The sequence below is a fragment of the Amyelois transitella genome, chromosome 5 (genome assembly GCF_032362555.1).
Source record: "Amyelois transitella isolate CPQ chromosome 5, ilAmyTran1.1, whole genome shotgun sequence".
NCBI lineage: Eukaryota > Metazoa > Arthropoda > Insecta > Lepidoptera > Pyralidae > Amyelois > Amyelois transitella.
The window spans coordinates 9,011,206-9,028,254 of NC_083508.1; the positions used below are offsets into that span (position 1 = coordinate 9,011,206).

The 17,049-nt window shown below is 37.6% G+C and overlaps 1 protein-coding gene across 1 annotated transcript; it reads right to left on the reverse strand.

Moving 5' to 3' along the window:
- Positions 1-2,903: 2,903 nt before the first annotated feature.
- Positions 2,904-4,488, reverse strand: LOC106139923 (uncharacterized). Its single transcript, XM_060944395.1, has 3 exons — positions 4,225-4,488; positions 3,808-3,942; positions 2,904-3,203 (listed from the first exon to the last, which is right to left on the reverse strand). Exons 1-3 carry the CDS (start codon positions 4,456-4,458, stop codon positions 2,904-2,906), a joined length of 669 nt encoding a protein of 222 aa, XP_060800378.1. The 5' UTR covers positions 4,459-4,488.
- Positions 4,489-17,049: the final 12,561 nt, after the last annotated feature.

Consider the following 17,049-nt stretch of genomic DNA (forward strand, 5'->3'; position numbering starts at 1 on the left):
CTGCCTGTATGTCTGTACTCGCATCAGGAGAAAACTATTAGGTACTTTGATTTGACGATCAATCGATATTAATTATTTTTGAAGTTTTAATTATTATTAAAACTCAATAATCAAATTCTTTCTTAAGAAAATAAAATATGACGATTCGAATAAAGATTAAAAGGTAAAAATTATACCTAACTGAAAGTAATTAATAGACACTTAGGCCTAATAATTAATGGTAATTTGCAATCCGCACATAGCAAGACTAAAACCATTAAGCATAAATTAGAAGTTTAAAATCAAAGTACAAATAAAAAACTTTTACAGTAAAAACTAATTTAGCTAATAATAACAAAATAAATTAAACCTTTATTTTGTTTGAATGGTGGCGCTAGTGAGTTGGGTTGCTTGGCATGTTGCCATGGGGCTCCGCTGCCGGCGCGGAGGTGCCGCAACCTGTGTGCTAGCGCCGCTGAGCACCGCGCCACCTCGACCGACACGCAAACGATCTCGGATACCAGGCTCCCATAAACGAACAGAGGTTACGACATGCCTTTACTCTATACCCGTCCCGCTCGTTCCTCTACGAAAGCCCATTAATAGAAAGAGCTATATTGCCGTCCTCAGCTTCCGCCTGCATTCTAAACTCTGTCGTACAGTTTGGAAATAAGGTTCTTTGTATTTACATCTTTTCAATGATGCCTGTCGTTGAAACCTCCGCCGCTTTACTAAAATGTTCACATTTTCTGAAGTATGTGAAGAATTTCAGATAATTTCGTAAAGTTATGTTCTCCCGATAGCCACGATGCTTAAGGATCATTTTGGCGTGGTTGACATTCTTTTTGTATGCCCAAAGCTAAGGAGACTATCGCAGTGGCCGTATCTGAACGTCATCGTGACGTTCAGATAAAAAAATGAAGTGGTGAAAATTACGAAGTGGAATCTTTAGTTTGGCGGCATTCTCTTATACGCTTGGTTTTTATCGGCATCTGTCGGCAGCGCCTGCTGTGGGAATGTTATTTACCCTTTTTGCTTCCATTCAGAATAAATAATGATGTAACCTTGTGTGATGCTAATAGATCAACTTTAAATGGGATCCGCATATCGGTCCTCATAAAAAAATTATATGAAAAAATTATTGAATTTAAATTTTAATGGGTAAAGTAACGCACAGACAAACATTATTTAATTTCTTAATTATTACTACATAGGTAGTTAATTTTAGTACCGTTCGTAAATGACTAAAAAGATCGGTCAAATCAATTATATTTATTAATAATTATGATAAAATTGGATGAATGTTAATAAACAATATATATAACTTTGAAAAGTAAGTACCTGCACAGAATAAAATAACCGATTACCATTTTTTTTGTCATAATGCATTGATACGTAGTAACAGCAAATAATATTAATTGCGGCATTATTTAAAAAATGGTGGTAAAAATGTTACCATCAAAAACCGGTGGGGCAATGTTGCAACAGTGAAGATGGCGCGTGCCGCGACATAGCGGGCATTGGTACTAGGATGACATAAAATCAAGTGGGCAGATATCACGCTGTAATGTTTGTTGGCTTCGTGCGGCGCGCTCGGCATGTTCTTTTATCAGCCAGGCGAGGCAACTGGTGATGATAGTCTTTAACGTCTTTACAATAAGGCTGTGATTACTCAAATAATTATTATTACAGCATGTGTAAAATGTGAGAAGAATGTACGATAGTGCTGCATGCAGGATATGTTTGCCGGGTGCACAGCGCGCACTGCGCAACTCCCCAGACACGACGTCACGCACGCCGTCGCGCACACAAGGTAATCTTGTTGAATGAGGTTGACTTGAGACGTGAGTGTTAGATTATCCTAATATCGTATCAAATGCTTCGGTCACTCGCCAAATATATCAACCGTATATCTAATTTATGCGGAACTTATTATACAGTCGATAAATGCTCTTAGAATAAACACAACCAGGAACTTGACGAGTTACAAGGTCGAAACAGGCATGAACACACTAATAAACTTATATATTATACTTATACTTGACTAGTATCTATAATTAAACCAGCTATCTAATTACCTATAATCACGTTATTTGATATTAGTTGCCTGGTTTTTTTTTATATTTAGTTAATTTAGGTACCTATTCATGAAGTTCTCATACTCAAATAAAAAAGCAATACCTATTTCAATACTTCATTGCGCGTCACAAACAAAACGCACACTCGCTAAAAATAATACTGCTTAATGAAAATGGACCACTTCACAAGTCTTGCCTTGTAAATTAATGGACAAGTTTATCTAGGTTGCCCGCCGTATGGACGGATACATTAAGATTCAAGATAGGTATTCGACATCCCGTCCTCGGTACACACATGTTGAGCAACTCGTACACATAAAAAATCATGTTAATTGGAGAACGTAGGGGACGTCACCAGCGGCCTTTGAGCCTTGTTATTGTATTCTATCGTCAATATAAGGCAAGTTTGCAGGTTTATACGAGTAGTGCGGGAGTTCTGCTTACATTGGTCGAGGGTTAGTAAAGGGAGCTCCTAGTGAATTCTGTTCGCCTAGTAAGCTGCGTACAGTGCGGCAAGTTGCGACCGCGGCGCGGCGGCTGTTGCCGTCGTAGCCGTGTCGCGCCGCACGCCACGAGCCGCTCCGGGGCACGTGGGTGGGTCTCACAACGTCCCCTCGTTCATCGTTCGTCCTTCAGCATAAATATACGCTGTACCTACTTTGCCACATCATTATCTCGGTGTTGGATGCGGGATCGAAAAAGGGCGCTTTGTGTTGTTGTTAATGATCGGAGAACGTAAAATAGTCATTCGGTAAACGTGATCGTTTACGTTACCAGTTTTTGATTGGAATCAAACAAAGTTTTTTTTTAGAAAAGTAGTTTATTTCTCTTATTTTTAGAATATCACTAATCTGTAACAATGGAAGAATCAGTTCTTAATTGATTTAATCGGCCGTAGAAAATAACTTCTGAAATTAGTTTTTCCGCAATATATCTTTGCGTGTGGTCTAATTCCCTAAGCTGAAGACCGATTGTTCTTCCAAACGCTTCCGACTCTTGTTTGGCCACGGAGTCTTCTTGTTCCTCCTTCACTAGATCATTTGTGTTCTCATTGCCAATCTGGGGAGGAGACATTGGTGTGGACAGTAGTATTTCCTCTAACTTTGATCTTTTCTTTGGAACCTCTTCAAATTCGTAATTGCCGTCCTGTATAAATAACGTAAAAAAATGATAAGGTCACAAAAGCTGCACAAAAATATTGTATCTAGTAAGTACTTAGTAGTCGTAGTAGTAGTTAGTCTTTACTCCTCAAAATCAATCACTAAATTCTGTAACTGTGAGCAAAAAGGTGTTGAAGATCATTTGGTTTTTATTTCAAAGTATTACAGAAAGATATCTTTTGCTAGGTAGTTTAACATCTAAGTACATACTTAAAGTTGAATCCATAAACTAGCGAGCAGCGCCGGCTTTGCACGGGTAGTATTTATAGATATAAACACACCTTAGACAACCCCTTTTCACAACGTTTCAAAAAGGAACAAAATCTGTCCACATCTTTCAGAGATTAGCGAATACATACAGACTTAGATAACAGACTTCACTTTATAATATGTAGTGATAGTTATTTATTATTCACTTATTTATTTATTTACGCCTATAAGTAATACTACGCTTTCAGTACGCCTCTTTAAGTAAGTAAGTATTTGGCAAAGTTATGATATCATAACAACGAAAGAAACTACGAGATCCAACCATTTATTCATACGTAATTATTAGCAAATACCTCCTATTCATAATGTTACCAACTCACCTCATTTTCTTGCAAATAAGTGACTGTATCAAGCTTGGAGTTACTCAAGTCCTCGTCGTCATTCAGAAAAGTTAGATGGTCGAAATACCATAAAACAGGCCGATGTATTTCTCCTATTTCTCTAGCAGCTAAAACCTGAAAATGTAGAAAGATATTCAGATTTCTGACAATAATCCATCTGCTGTTGGTGAAAAGTTATCTTCTCAGACTCTCATGCTTCCTTTTATTATGCTTTTAAAACAACGTAGGTATCCAACGTCAATAGAAGATTCTAAAACTTAGTGAAATTACTTTCTTTTTGGAAGATGTTACCATAAGGTTTTTATAAATCTATAGGGTACTAATTACTTATAGAACAAAAATGAGAAGTATGAAATAATAGCTGATCTGATGGCCAATTTCATAAATAATTATTACCTTTTTGCGTTCGCGTCTATACGCACATCTCATGTGGTCAATTTTCTTTTTTACTGATTCAATAGTTGCATTTTCACATATCGTTTGATATTTCTCTAGTATTTCCATGAAAGCGTGTTCTCTACTGAACTTGTGGTTGTAATTCTCGTTATTCGGATTCCATAAGCATGGTCTCTCTTTGTAAAGGAGCAACATATCGGTGAGGATCTGTTTCTCTGAAAAGACTTTCGCCATATTTGAATTTCAACTGACGTGGGTCTTCCGACGCGGTTTGAAGCGTACTAACCGACCAAAAGCGAGGGATCGGCTGGCGCGACGACAGCGCTTTGTTGCCAAGTCGTCAGTCTGAATGCGTGCTGTCCTTATCGTTTGGTGGATGTGTAAAAGAGATAGAACGGTGTGAACCACACACAGCTGTTCGAGGCGGACCGAGTACGGCGGTCGCGTCAGTTCGTTATCTGGGCCTCGAGGCCATGTAATTTTCCGATTTGGTTTGGCTTGAAGATGCTTTGTGTTTTTCTAATATTTTAATTTTACTACTTACTCGTATATTGTTTTATAAATATTTACAAACAAATTATATTTTAACATTGTCCTAATTTTGTCTAAGTTCGACGCAGTAAATAAATCGGGCATTTATTGAAATTCTGTAAATGCAAACGTGCATTTATTAATATCATACGTATGTAGCTACCTACTACTACATAATTTGACAGAGACTAGCCTCTGCCCTATTTATTATGAATCAGCCTTATGTAAGGCTACAACACACAGCGGTTCCCGTCTGAACTCCCTGACCCTATCAACATGGAAACTTTAACCAGCATGGCCAATGATTGACACATCTTAAAACATACCTACTACTTACATACTTAGTCTTATTCTCAAATCTTAAACCACATGGCGTACAAGTTGTTAGTAGATTTTGACCCTGACCAGGAGCTAGTATTTAATGTTGTTAGTAGGTAGTTCTTTATGACCAGAGTCAGGGAACACGCGTAGTGCACGTGCCGACACGTGGTCAGTCATTTTCATTAGGGAGGTGTTCTTATATAAAATTACATATGTATGTCCTAATATGTTTTCGATACGTTTTGATTGAGATGATTATACTTCATCACTACATAGTATAAAACAAAGTCGCTATTTTAGTCTGTTTGTCTGTATGCTTATATCTTTAAAATTACGCAACGGATTTTGATGCGGTTTTTTGAAACAGGTAGAGTGATTTAAGAGGAAGGTTTTTATGTATAATAACATTTATAATTTTGCACCCGTGCGAAGCCGGGGCAGGTCGCTAGTAGGTATATTATAAGACAGGGTTCTACCTATTCAACCCGGTAAAAACTATAGATCCAGCGGTATTTCTGAGAAAATCTGTAAGTATTCTTTTGTAGGTGGCGCTAAATTTTAGCAAGCGAAGCTGCGGGTAAAAGCTAATTATAAAATAAGTATGTATTACATCGTGCTTCTGTCCACAGTGAAAGGTAGACACAACATCTTTATCTATACCCCGAAGATTGTAGGTATACTTTTTTCTTAACTAAAGCCACATTACTGTCTTAATCCCCGTTACAATCTCACCTCTCGGAACAGACAATGATGCTGGAAAGAATCCTTACGGGGTAGGTACATCTTTCGGGTAGCTAAAGTTATCAAACCAGAACCGAATTATTTTGCGGTAAACACCGTAGGTAACACAGTTAATTGATCAAAAGCCTCTTCTCAAAGAGGAAATAGGTACCTATGAAAGGAAAAAAATCTGTAAAATAAACCTCAATACTTATCACGTCTTTATCCCTACGAGGTAACAGTCGTGAAACGACTCTTTTCAAAAGACTGAAAGGCCACGTTCAGTGGTATGGCGTGATGGAATTGAGATTCATATAGGTACTTAGTGACAGGCAACCCACCACCTCAAAAAGAGCGCCAAGTCATTAGCCTTTCCCTCGATTGTTTTTTTTTAAATCTGCACGGGAAGGGAAGTAGATGGCACACATTACGTTTCCTTAAGTACCTAAGCGAGGAGATAGATTAGCTTACCTTAGGTAAGGCTGTCTTCTCGCGGCTATAGCATGGGTACATGGGTAAAAAGTTTTTTATTTAGATAACGTACCCCTTGCGTCAAGAAGTTTATTGCCTGTTTTTGAAAATCTCCTGTACGTCCCTCAGTCGCAGTAGGATATCTAAGTGGCGAAAGGTCAGGAGTCACAATAATAAAAAATCACGCGACGCTATCAGTCAAAAACAGCGAAAAACCTTAATCGCGCAATCTAAGATTTCACGGATTGGAGCTAGGTACCTATATACTTACAACCTCCAACACAGCATCGTTGTAGCCGCGGTTCCCCAGGCATAACACCAGCCTGGCGGAAGATCTTCCCTTTGGTGGCGGTCGAGCCGAATCATCGCTCCCGCTATGTTATTCGCAAAACATAAGAGCAAGACAATAATACTTATAAATATTCTTAAATTAGTACATTCTCAATATATTTAGGTACTTATTTATGATGGCATAGCAGCCAATAAAAACTGAAATCTATTTAGGTAGGTACATTAACAATACCTATGTAAGATAAGGCCTTTTCTTCCGATGGTTTTGTGGATGGCATTGGAGTGATCATAAAATGTAGGTACCTACTGTGGCGGGTTTTAAAGCAGTCTAAAGATGCTGTTTTTCACTTTGAGTGGACACTATGCTACTTACTAGAAGGCTTCTTCAGGAGACCACGATCTTTGAAACAAACAAATAAGTACATTCTTAATAACGCTCTCCGAGAATGTAAGTACTTAGACGTAGCATAAAACTTTATCCGTAGCCATTCAAACAAATAGAAAGTACTACTACTCCAAGTTAATCCGCCTCTCTCAAAAATCTTTCAGTCTTTTTAATTCCTTTATTTCTAAAAATATTAAATTAAGCTCTTTACATACAACTTATCTATTACAGGGCAGGTGAATGCGCTTGAAAATAAAAAAAAATATGTGTAATAAGCAGTATTATAACTAAAGAGTGATCAATGAAAACATATCTCCAGTTTAAGGTCGCCCTTCGTCAAAGCACTCGGGTACAAAGACCGGGGAGAGCGGTGTGGCAACACTGCACGAACTGCTATTGATCCTGTCTCGTGGTAACACAGCGCTTTGGCGCTCAATTCAAGCAATTGCTACTCACCGAAAGTTTTCTTGCAGCGCTGAAAACGCTTGACAACTAAGAATATCTAAATTCTACGCACATCACACATTCGTGGCAAAAGGAATAAGCATTTGTAGCGCTGTAAATATAAATTCGAATTTGGAATATTGTCGATAGTCGTACTTAAAGCGCTTGAGGGATTGCGCTGGGAATTCGTTTTATAAATTGAAGTTAGGTTTATTGGCACGTGAGTGGGATTGCCCGGGGCGAATAGTGCGGGGGCGGCAGGTCCCGATGGTAGTGACAGGTGATATGGGGATTTCTAGTTCATTAATAAATGAACCGAATTCTAGTAGTATTTCTTAGTTATATTTAATGAATTTCGAGACCTCATGAATTTATTAATACCTACTTATAGACCTAAAGAGAGATTTCGAGTGAGCAAGGTAAGATCTCTTGACAGATAGACACATCTTTCGGAGCAGACAGGGCACAGGTCACAACAAGAATTACTTGAGAAGAAAAATAGAACAACATACATACCTACATACATACATATGGTCACGTCCATATCCCATGCGGGGTAGACAGAGCCAACAGTCTTGAAGACTAAATGGCCACGTTCAGCTATTTGGCTTTATGATAGAATTGAGATCAAAACAGTGACAGGTTGCTAGCCCATCGCCTAAAAGAAGAATCCCAAGTGTGAATCTTTTCTGTATTGGTGCCGTGTGGTTCCCGGCACCAATACAGAAAAGAATAGGACCACTCCATCTCTTTCCCATGGATGTCGTAAAAGGCGACTAAGGGATAGGCTTATAGAACAAAGTGGAAAACAAAGTGGTAAATTATGGGTCGATGAAAATGTAAAGGATCACTGTACCTCTTTAATATAACGAATAATGCGATTGAATGGTAACACATGTAAAAGCTAGTGTTGTAGTATAATATACAGTAAAATCTAGGCTTGGTGAGATTTCCTTTCTTTGCAGAGGTCACACACAGGACGCTTACTGTCAATACCTGACTCAGGCGAGTCTTGATCGTGGATATAGACAGATCTTATGGACTAAAAGTAGGCCCTAAAAAGTGAAATTAGAGAAAATACAACCCGAAAAAAGATTAAAAGGTTGATGAAGTTAGTATTCAAAATACCAAAGTAGATTTAGCTTTCAGAAGAGCTGTCCAAGGTTTAATATAAGTAGATGGTGACTGTAAATATTTCACAGACTTAAAGGGAGATCCCGTTGATCTTTTTTAAAGAGAAAACAACAGGGAATAGGTAATGTTAAGAGGATGATTACATTGGTTAAACAATTCAACAATAGATAGGTACCTACAGTTCTTTGAAGTCTGACGCGCGAAGTGCTGTCCAAGGAAGACATTGTTACAGATAAATTTCTATGAAGAATATAGCGACAAACGCCCAAATTATTGGGATAGTGTTTCATAAGGTTAATGTATCTATATTCCCTGAGGGCTATTTTGCCTCAAGCAAGCTGCTCGATAAAAATCTATTTATTACAATAAATTCTCACGTTTTAAAGATTTCATAGAAATTGCTAAAGCATTTTCCGAAACAATTGATATTTTATCACGGAGATGTTTTCTCGAGGAGGTCATTTGACAATTAAAAAGAAGATGAGCTCTTAAAAATATATGAATACTTGCTTCTATCATCGAAACCTTTACTGGCGTAGTCACGTAAACATTTAGCTTATTCAGATTCTGTTTCATTTCAGTAAAACTTGAAAAGCGGCCTATTGCATACCCACTCGATCTTGAAAGGCAAAATAGTCAGGCAAAAATTGAGGTTGAGAAATTTCTTGTAAGAGCTCTTAAATTCTTATTTGATGAGGATTAGGATGAGGACCTAGTTGTTTGAATTAAAAAAGGTGGTAGACACGGAATGGCGAAGTAAGTCAACTGAAGGCATTTCAGGAGCTGGCGTAGATGTATTTTCTCAAAACTTCAGCAATTACTAAGCAAACCCCTGGGCAAGGAGACATTATAAGGATAAAGGTAAAAAATGTATCTATCAGAACCGTTTCCTGATAGACATCGCCGCAGTATTGCCCGCACTTCGCCGAGTAACTAGTCTTGTGCTCGACTGTCACAGATCATTGGAGAGACTATGTTAGTATAACAAGGTCATTCTGCAATGGATCAAAGCACACAATGACTCACTGAGCAACGAACTTGCTAGGATTATAGAAAGAAGACTGAATCCTGTGGGACTGTTGCGAAATATCTCCACGCAGGTTTGGTCTTGGTGTTGTTCACACACTTGTCGGCAGGCAAGAGAAGATAGATAGATAGATATAACTCTTTATTGCACCATAAGAGTAAAACATACAAAACAACACAAAGCAGATATAGTTGGTACAAAGGCGGACTTATCGCTAAAGCAATCTCTTACAGTCAACCTTTGGCTGGAAGGAGACCAAACAGGAGATCGGCGTTGGCGCAGAACAAGATAAATAAATGTTTGAACATAATAAAATACATACAGAATATATATCTATATATAATACATACAAATACGCATAAATACAGATAAATACATAATAATAACATACGAGTATACTTAGGATAGAGTAGAAATATAATGAGACCTAACAAGATTTTTGAAACTATTAATAGTCTGGGCTTTCCTGATATCGACAGGGAGAGCATTCCACAGACGGACAGCTTGTACTTACAGTAAAAGAGTGGGAGTAAAAATTGGTGTTGGATGTCGGTAGTCTTAGTCGAGGGGTAACCGTGCTACGCAGACTGCGGGTGGCGCCTTGGGCATCGCTATAAAAATTGAAGCGCTCCTATGAATAAGAAGTTACTTCCCATTTGGGACAGTCGCTATATCTGATGCCAGTTGGTGCATCCCTAAGAAGGGGCACCAAGCAAAAATGCCTTAGGTCTTATTAACTCCTAAGAAAGTTGGGATGGTGCGACTGAAGAGGAATAAGCTTCTTCCGAAAGGAATAAATAATAAATGGCGGATTAACTTCGGGCAGGTGGTCCTGACCAAAGGAGAAGTGCCATAACCTTGCATGAATAGATTGATGAATGAAGATTCCTTGAAACCTTTAATTTTGAATAATGAGACCTTCCTCTGCCGTGTGGTTCCCGGCACCAATACAAAAAAGAATAAGACCACTCCATCTCTTTCCCATGGATGTCGTAAAAGGCGACTAAGGGAATAGGCTTACAAACTTGGGATTCTTTTTTTAGGCGATGGGCTAGCAACCTGTCACTATTTGAATCTCAATCCTGTCATTAAGCCAAGTGGCTGGGCGTGGCCATTCGGTCTTTTCAGGACTGTTGGCTCTGTCTGCCCCGCAAGGGATGTAGACGTGACCATGTGTATGTGTGTGTGTATGTGAGACCTTCCTCAGCCAATAATAACCTTGCAAGAATAGATTGATAAATGAAGATTTAAAATAAAAAAAGAAACAAAAGAAGCATAAAAAACAAGGAAAAGGCAAATGAAAAGGTGTTTTAGCCAACCACTCCGGGAAGTGCCATTATTACAATATGACTTATTGCACACATTCAAATCACAAAAACCAAAACCAATCACTGTAACATGATATTTAAACTCATTTACATTCACGTCTCAAGATTGCTTATCGTTCTACCTTTAAGGCTTAGGTATAACTTATAAATTATACCTTTTACTACTCGCCCGCACTGGAGAAGCCGCTGGCCGACCATAAACACGTAAAATGCATGACCAATCAAAATACCAATGTCGGGTCACGCACACATAGGTAAAATCTCTATTCATGCAATGCCCCGTCGTATACAAACGAGGTTTGTATGTGTGTGTGTGTGTGTTAGAGAGCTGCAGTTGTGTTTGTGTGTGTGATGCACACAGGGACTGCGGTCGGTGAGATGGAACACGCGTCGAGGGATAACGGAGGGCTTACCATTTATCAAGGATGGAATAGTATGGATGAGACTTTATTATGATTATATTAACTGTAAACTTAATGCTGCATTTTTATCATATTAAAAAGCATTTGTATTACACTTACAGACAACGTGGTTGAAACTTCTGGGCGAACCTGAAGTTGATATATTTTTCCTGGGCAATGTATCACAAATAATAAGAGATGATATCTCAGAAATAATCGCAATCGTAGTTTCACTAGGTATTAATCTTTTCTTCATATAATGGTCTAAACTTCAAGTATATTTTATGTCCTAGTTGGTTTTCTTCTCTTGAATACGAGTATGTATCTCTTATGCTTTGTTTATTGTTATTGTTATTTTTTATAAATATTATCTTATTCTTGAATAAAATATGACCAGAGGCAACGGTTTCCCCCAAAACCAAAAGACATATCGACCTATCCATATGCTTCTCTGTTTAACATAGAAAACAATTTTATTCGTAAATTTGCGTGCATCACCTTAATCCTCATTTTGCTGATTGACGATAAACGCACTCAAATTATTACATTAAAAAAAAAGAAAAATAATATAAGAGATCGGCTTATCCATACTATCGAGTGACGCTATAAGACCAGGCGTCTGGCTCACGATCCCGCCCACATAAAAAATGACATCTAAATAAATCCATTAGAGCGGCTCTTCCTGTCTGTAAGCCCCTTTATTTGGCCCGTCTGCAGGCGCCTTATTTGTGTTGTGACAGCGTCTTAGCGATGATTTGTGATGGGAAACATATTTAATTAACAGTTTTGTGAGATGGGAACAGGGTGTAGGAATAGAGATGAGAAAATCAGTCTTTCTCTCAAAGCTCTTGATTTAAATCTCGGAGGTATTCCTAATCACATAAGACATGTTTAAAATTAAACTAAGTTTTGTGTTGTGAACTAATTTTTAAAGAATATTTTTTTAAGTCGACGTATTCAAAATTCAAAATTTTTATTCATTATTATAGGATACTATATATCGCTTAATAATTGTCGTATGGTTTAACAACATTGGTTGACGTCAAATAAATTACTTATACGTATATTATACTCACGGCTTTTAAAAAAAAATCTTAACGGTTGGTTGGCATTGCTGACACCAATTCGCCTTGGGGATTAGCCTTTTTTCTTATAAGATATAAGTATTTCACTTTGCTGGAACCATGCGGAAGATGAGAAAATAAAAAAAATTTACCAACAAGAGAACTTCCACCTTTAGTTCCAGCCTAAGACTTTCTTGGGCACTTTTAATTGACTAATAAGATATGAATTTGGACTTGCCTATAAGATAAAAAAGAGACAGTTTGGATAACACCATATTCGCACTATTGTTGCCAGAAAAACCTCACCTCTCTAGATTAACCTGGTATCGCCTGACACGTTATCTCTTCCAAGTCTTACAGGACTTCCATACCTTACTAGCTTTTACTCGCAGCTTCGCCCGCGCGAATTTAGTGCCACCTACAATAGAATATATGTTTTCCGTGAATACCACGCTAACTTTAGTTTTCACCGACATGAAATGTACCCTATGTCCTTCTTAATACTACCTATATGTATGCAAGATTTCATGAAGTAGGTAAGTATTTAACTGTAAAGAGGAAATAAACAAACAAACTCGTTTTCACATTTATAATATGAGTATGGATATGGATTTTTTATCTTAACTAGAAGTTCATAAACTAAGTATCACATATTTTTCCTGATGATTTTGCTAAGCACGAGATGAGATTGCTTTTTTTGGGTTTGTAGATCATAACAGTTATCTAGGAATGATACAAGCCCGAAAAAACACATGTTTGATCGCGGATTTACCTTTCGAGTTTTAATAATACCCGGCTTTTCAAAAGACAAGTCAATTTCATAACTGTCTTTTTATTCACTTCCGCACCAGCATAGTACCAATAAATTGACGGCCTGCTTAGGACAGTTGTTTTGTTCTTGCCTTTAGGTCACTGTTTCGATCTTCATCAGGTCGTAATGCAAAATGACCATAATAAACTGATGAGATGAAATACTACATTCAACAGTTACTGAGTGACTGACTGACAAACAATGAACAGTCCAAACGGCTGCATCTAGAATTTTAAATATAGCATGTAGGTTCCTTCTATAGGTTAACAGATTGCACGTAAAAAGGGTTTCCTCCAAATTCCCGTGGGAACGGCAATTAACGTAATTTTTCAATTCAAGTATACTACTTATATAGTATATTGTTAAGCTAGCGCCTCCCACCACAAGTATCGAACTTACTTTGGGGCTGGCTAAATCTGTCCAGTCTTACAAAAAATACGATGAACACATCCGAATGAACTAGTCTGTGCACCGCACTATATTTTACAAAGGTAGCAATAACTTCCCGATGCGATCGCCGATACTTTACGAGCGTGCGATACGATCTCCAGCCAATTTAGTCCAGTCCGACTTGAATCCGCTACCAATTAAACTTTGACGGATAATATAATTGAGATAACTGGGCCATATGATTTATATCGCCTTTCACAATGAAAGTTACGAGTTCTAGTTTCGTTTAGACATTCACTCGGATTCACGGAGCCAAATGTAGAAATGGCATTGTCTTTTATGTTTTACAATTTATCTGTTAGTGCCGAGTGGTTCCCGGCCATTTCTATCTAGCAGATGGATGTCGTAGAAAACGTAAAACGTAGACTGAACTAGAATATGTTCGTTGAAACTTGAAAGTCATTCATAACTATGATCTATAAATTATCTACCTACGAGGATCATTTGATAGTCAGTGATGAATTCATTGAGTTTATTAAATTACAGATGTATTAAATTAATATTAGCCTTATTTTTCTCATCGCAAAGGACTGTGAGTTATATTAGATAGTTATTTTAGTATTGTAAGTAGTACAAAAGAAGCATCAAAGTCCCACAAATCGTAAGTACAAAGATTTCATTTCTGTTGTTACGAGTCCGAGAGGAGGGTTTCAATATCGATGTATTGAAGAATCCAGAGTATTGTCGTCCAATAATGGAGGAATGGCGATCGGAATTCGATAATAAACGTGGAAAGAGAATCTCGATCCCTTCTCGAGCCATGAATTCGTGGAGCTTTGAAAAACTGAACTGATTTCACATGGCTTTGATTCATTTGGTTGTCCTTGAAAAATTTGATTTGAACTTTGTAGAATACTTTTCTGTATTGCTGAAAAGTTTGTAGATAATATTTAAATTTAAATATTACACTCAATAATGTAATTAAGGACGTTATAATGTTACAATTACTGATTTCTGCCGGTTTTTAAAGAATTTACCGTGGTGCCGTGTGGTTCCCGGCACCAGTACCAAAAAGAATAGGACCACTCCATCTCTTTCCTATGGATGTCTTAAAAGGCGACTAAGGGATATGCTTACAAACTTGGGATTCTTTTTTTAACCGCGATGGGGTAGCAACCTGTTACTATTTTAATCTCAATCCTGTCATTGAGCCAAGTGGCTGAGCGTGGCCTATCAGTGTTTTCAAGACTGTTGTCTCTGTCTACCGCACAAGGGATATAGACGTGATCATATGTATGTTTTATAGAATGGCTACACGAATTGACCTGTTACTCAATCGTGCCCTCAATCCTATTTTGTAAATAAATGAGCCAAATGTACTGCAAGGGACACGACAATAGGATCAATGAGTGGTTGAAATCCGGCAAATGGGCCCACAGAAGGGACCAGAATCTTATTAAGATGAATTGAAAGAATGGTGTCTTTGAGCAATGAAGCGAAATTGCTGATAAATTTGATTTGTGTAAGTAAGTACATTTTGGTAAAAAGATTCGATGATATTGTTGTTTGTGTAAATTAAAGTAGATGATTGATTGTGGCAGATTGTAAGTACAAGTCGGTCTTTGAACTGGCGAGAGACTAAAGAGTTACATACTTACTTAAAACTTACTAAAAGAAATGCCTTTTGCATGTGTATAACCTGGGTTTTTGTACCCCAATGTTTATATTTATAGGAGAAGATTACTAGTTTTATCTAAAAGACACCTTGTTTTTCTAAAAGAACCCCTTACTCATGCAAAATTACATACATATCCCATAGGAAAACAAAAAATAACGATACCTATTGACAGACTTCACCTGCTTTCTCCACTTGTTACACAGTTTGTATGAAAAGAATATTCTTTTTACACAAACTAGACGATTACAGGTTCCTATCCTACTCCTAAAATCTCTGCTTATTAAGACATTAGAAATTTCGTCCTAAAAAAGTATGACGCCGCCAGCCCTGTCCCACTTTTACTAACAGTTTTGCCTTTTGTCAATATTTTCAGATCCATTCCATATAATTATGTCCAAACCACCTCAAAGTGCCCTTTTAAAAATAATTACCTTTTTAGCAGAGATGAATCTCTGTACCTATAAAAGGTAATTATTTAGGCTGAGTCAAGACGAAAAATCTGGAATACGCTGCGATAAAAGAAGTATTCCATACTTCAACATATCTCTAGGTATAACAAGAACCTGCAAGGAATAACAATAGGGTCAATAAGTGGTTGAATGAAGCAAAAACGGCTAATGGAAAGGGGACATAGTTAAGGATGAATAGTAACTTCATTTAGGTACATTAAACACAACTTAAAGCTTATATAGGAGTGACAAAAATTTATCTAGATAAAAGACGAAGATAATTATAGGTATATCGTTCAATGCTTAGGAACCATCCCGACCAACAAGAACCATGCAGCAAAATCCGTTCATAAATGTTGGAGACACGTCAGATATGAGATTATTAAATACATTCTTCAGCAAAGATGCGTATCAAAAACAAGCTCTATTGTTGTGTAAAGAACAGAAAATCCTTAGAGAAAAAAATACACATCAGTAGTGTCTACCTATAGGTACATAAAAACCCAGCTCATTTAAAGTAAATAGGAATTTAAGTAGCACAACGTAATAATGACGTTTAAAAGAGTTAAAGAAGACATAATCCAAGTCGAAAAGACAGTAAATAATTCTTATAACAGCTAATTAAATAGCAAAAAAACCACATACGCAGGGCATATGCCATGAACATATGAAACGAAACCCCAGCAAAATGGTGCTACCTACGCAATAGTTGGCAATGCAACTCACTTGACCAATGTAACAAGATCTCCCGCACTCGTCTTCGTCATTACCAATGTGGAACAAAAATAGGTAAGATGATACGAAGTGGTAGATCAGGTTAGAATGGTGGTGGAAATAGGTAGTAATCTAAGCGCATTAGTGCGCGCGTTGTCGCGTGACGCGGGGTCACTGAACCTAGATGCGGTTGTAAGTAACAGGGTTACCGCGATGTGGTTTTGATGGCATCTGGATGATTGGCAGTTTTGCTTTGAGGAACGTGATAGCCAATGGTGTCAACAAAACATGTACTTTTCTTGGACTTCAATTGCTAAAAGGACAGAGTATGCGAGTTGCTTTGTGTGTTCGCGCCTTGATAGCGGTCACTCGTGCAGACTGTGACTTTGGCAAAGCATTCTTTGCTAGATTCTGGGATTCTTCTCTTCTTCATTAGTAGTCAAGAGTATACATTGACTCATACCAAAAAATGGCTATTGATTCTTAGTATATCTAATGTAAAAGGAAATGTGTAAGTCGAAAAGCGATCCCAGGCCCCGATGCACTGTGACGGAGGGTGATGAGATATATTTTACTGTTATAGCCATAGTTATGTAGCGGACGATCTAAGGAATGTTGGGATAGCAAAAATCGTATTTTTCATTATGCTCAGAAAGTGAGATGATT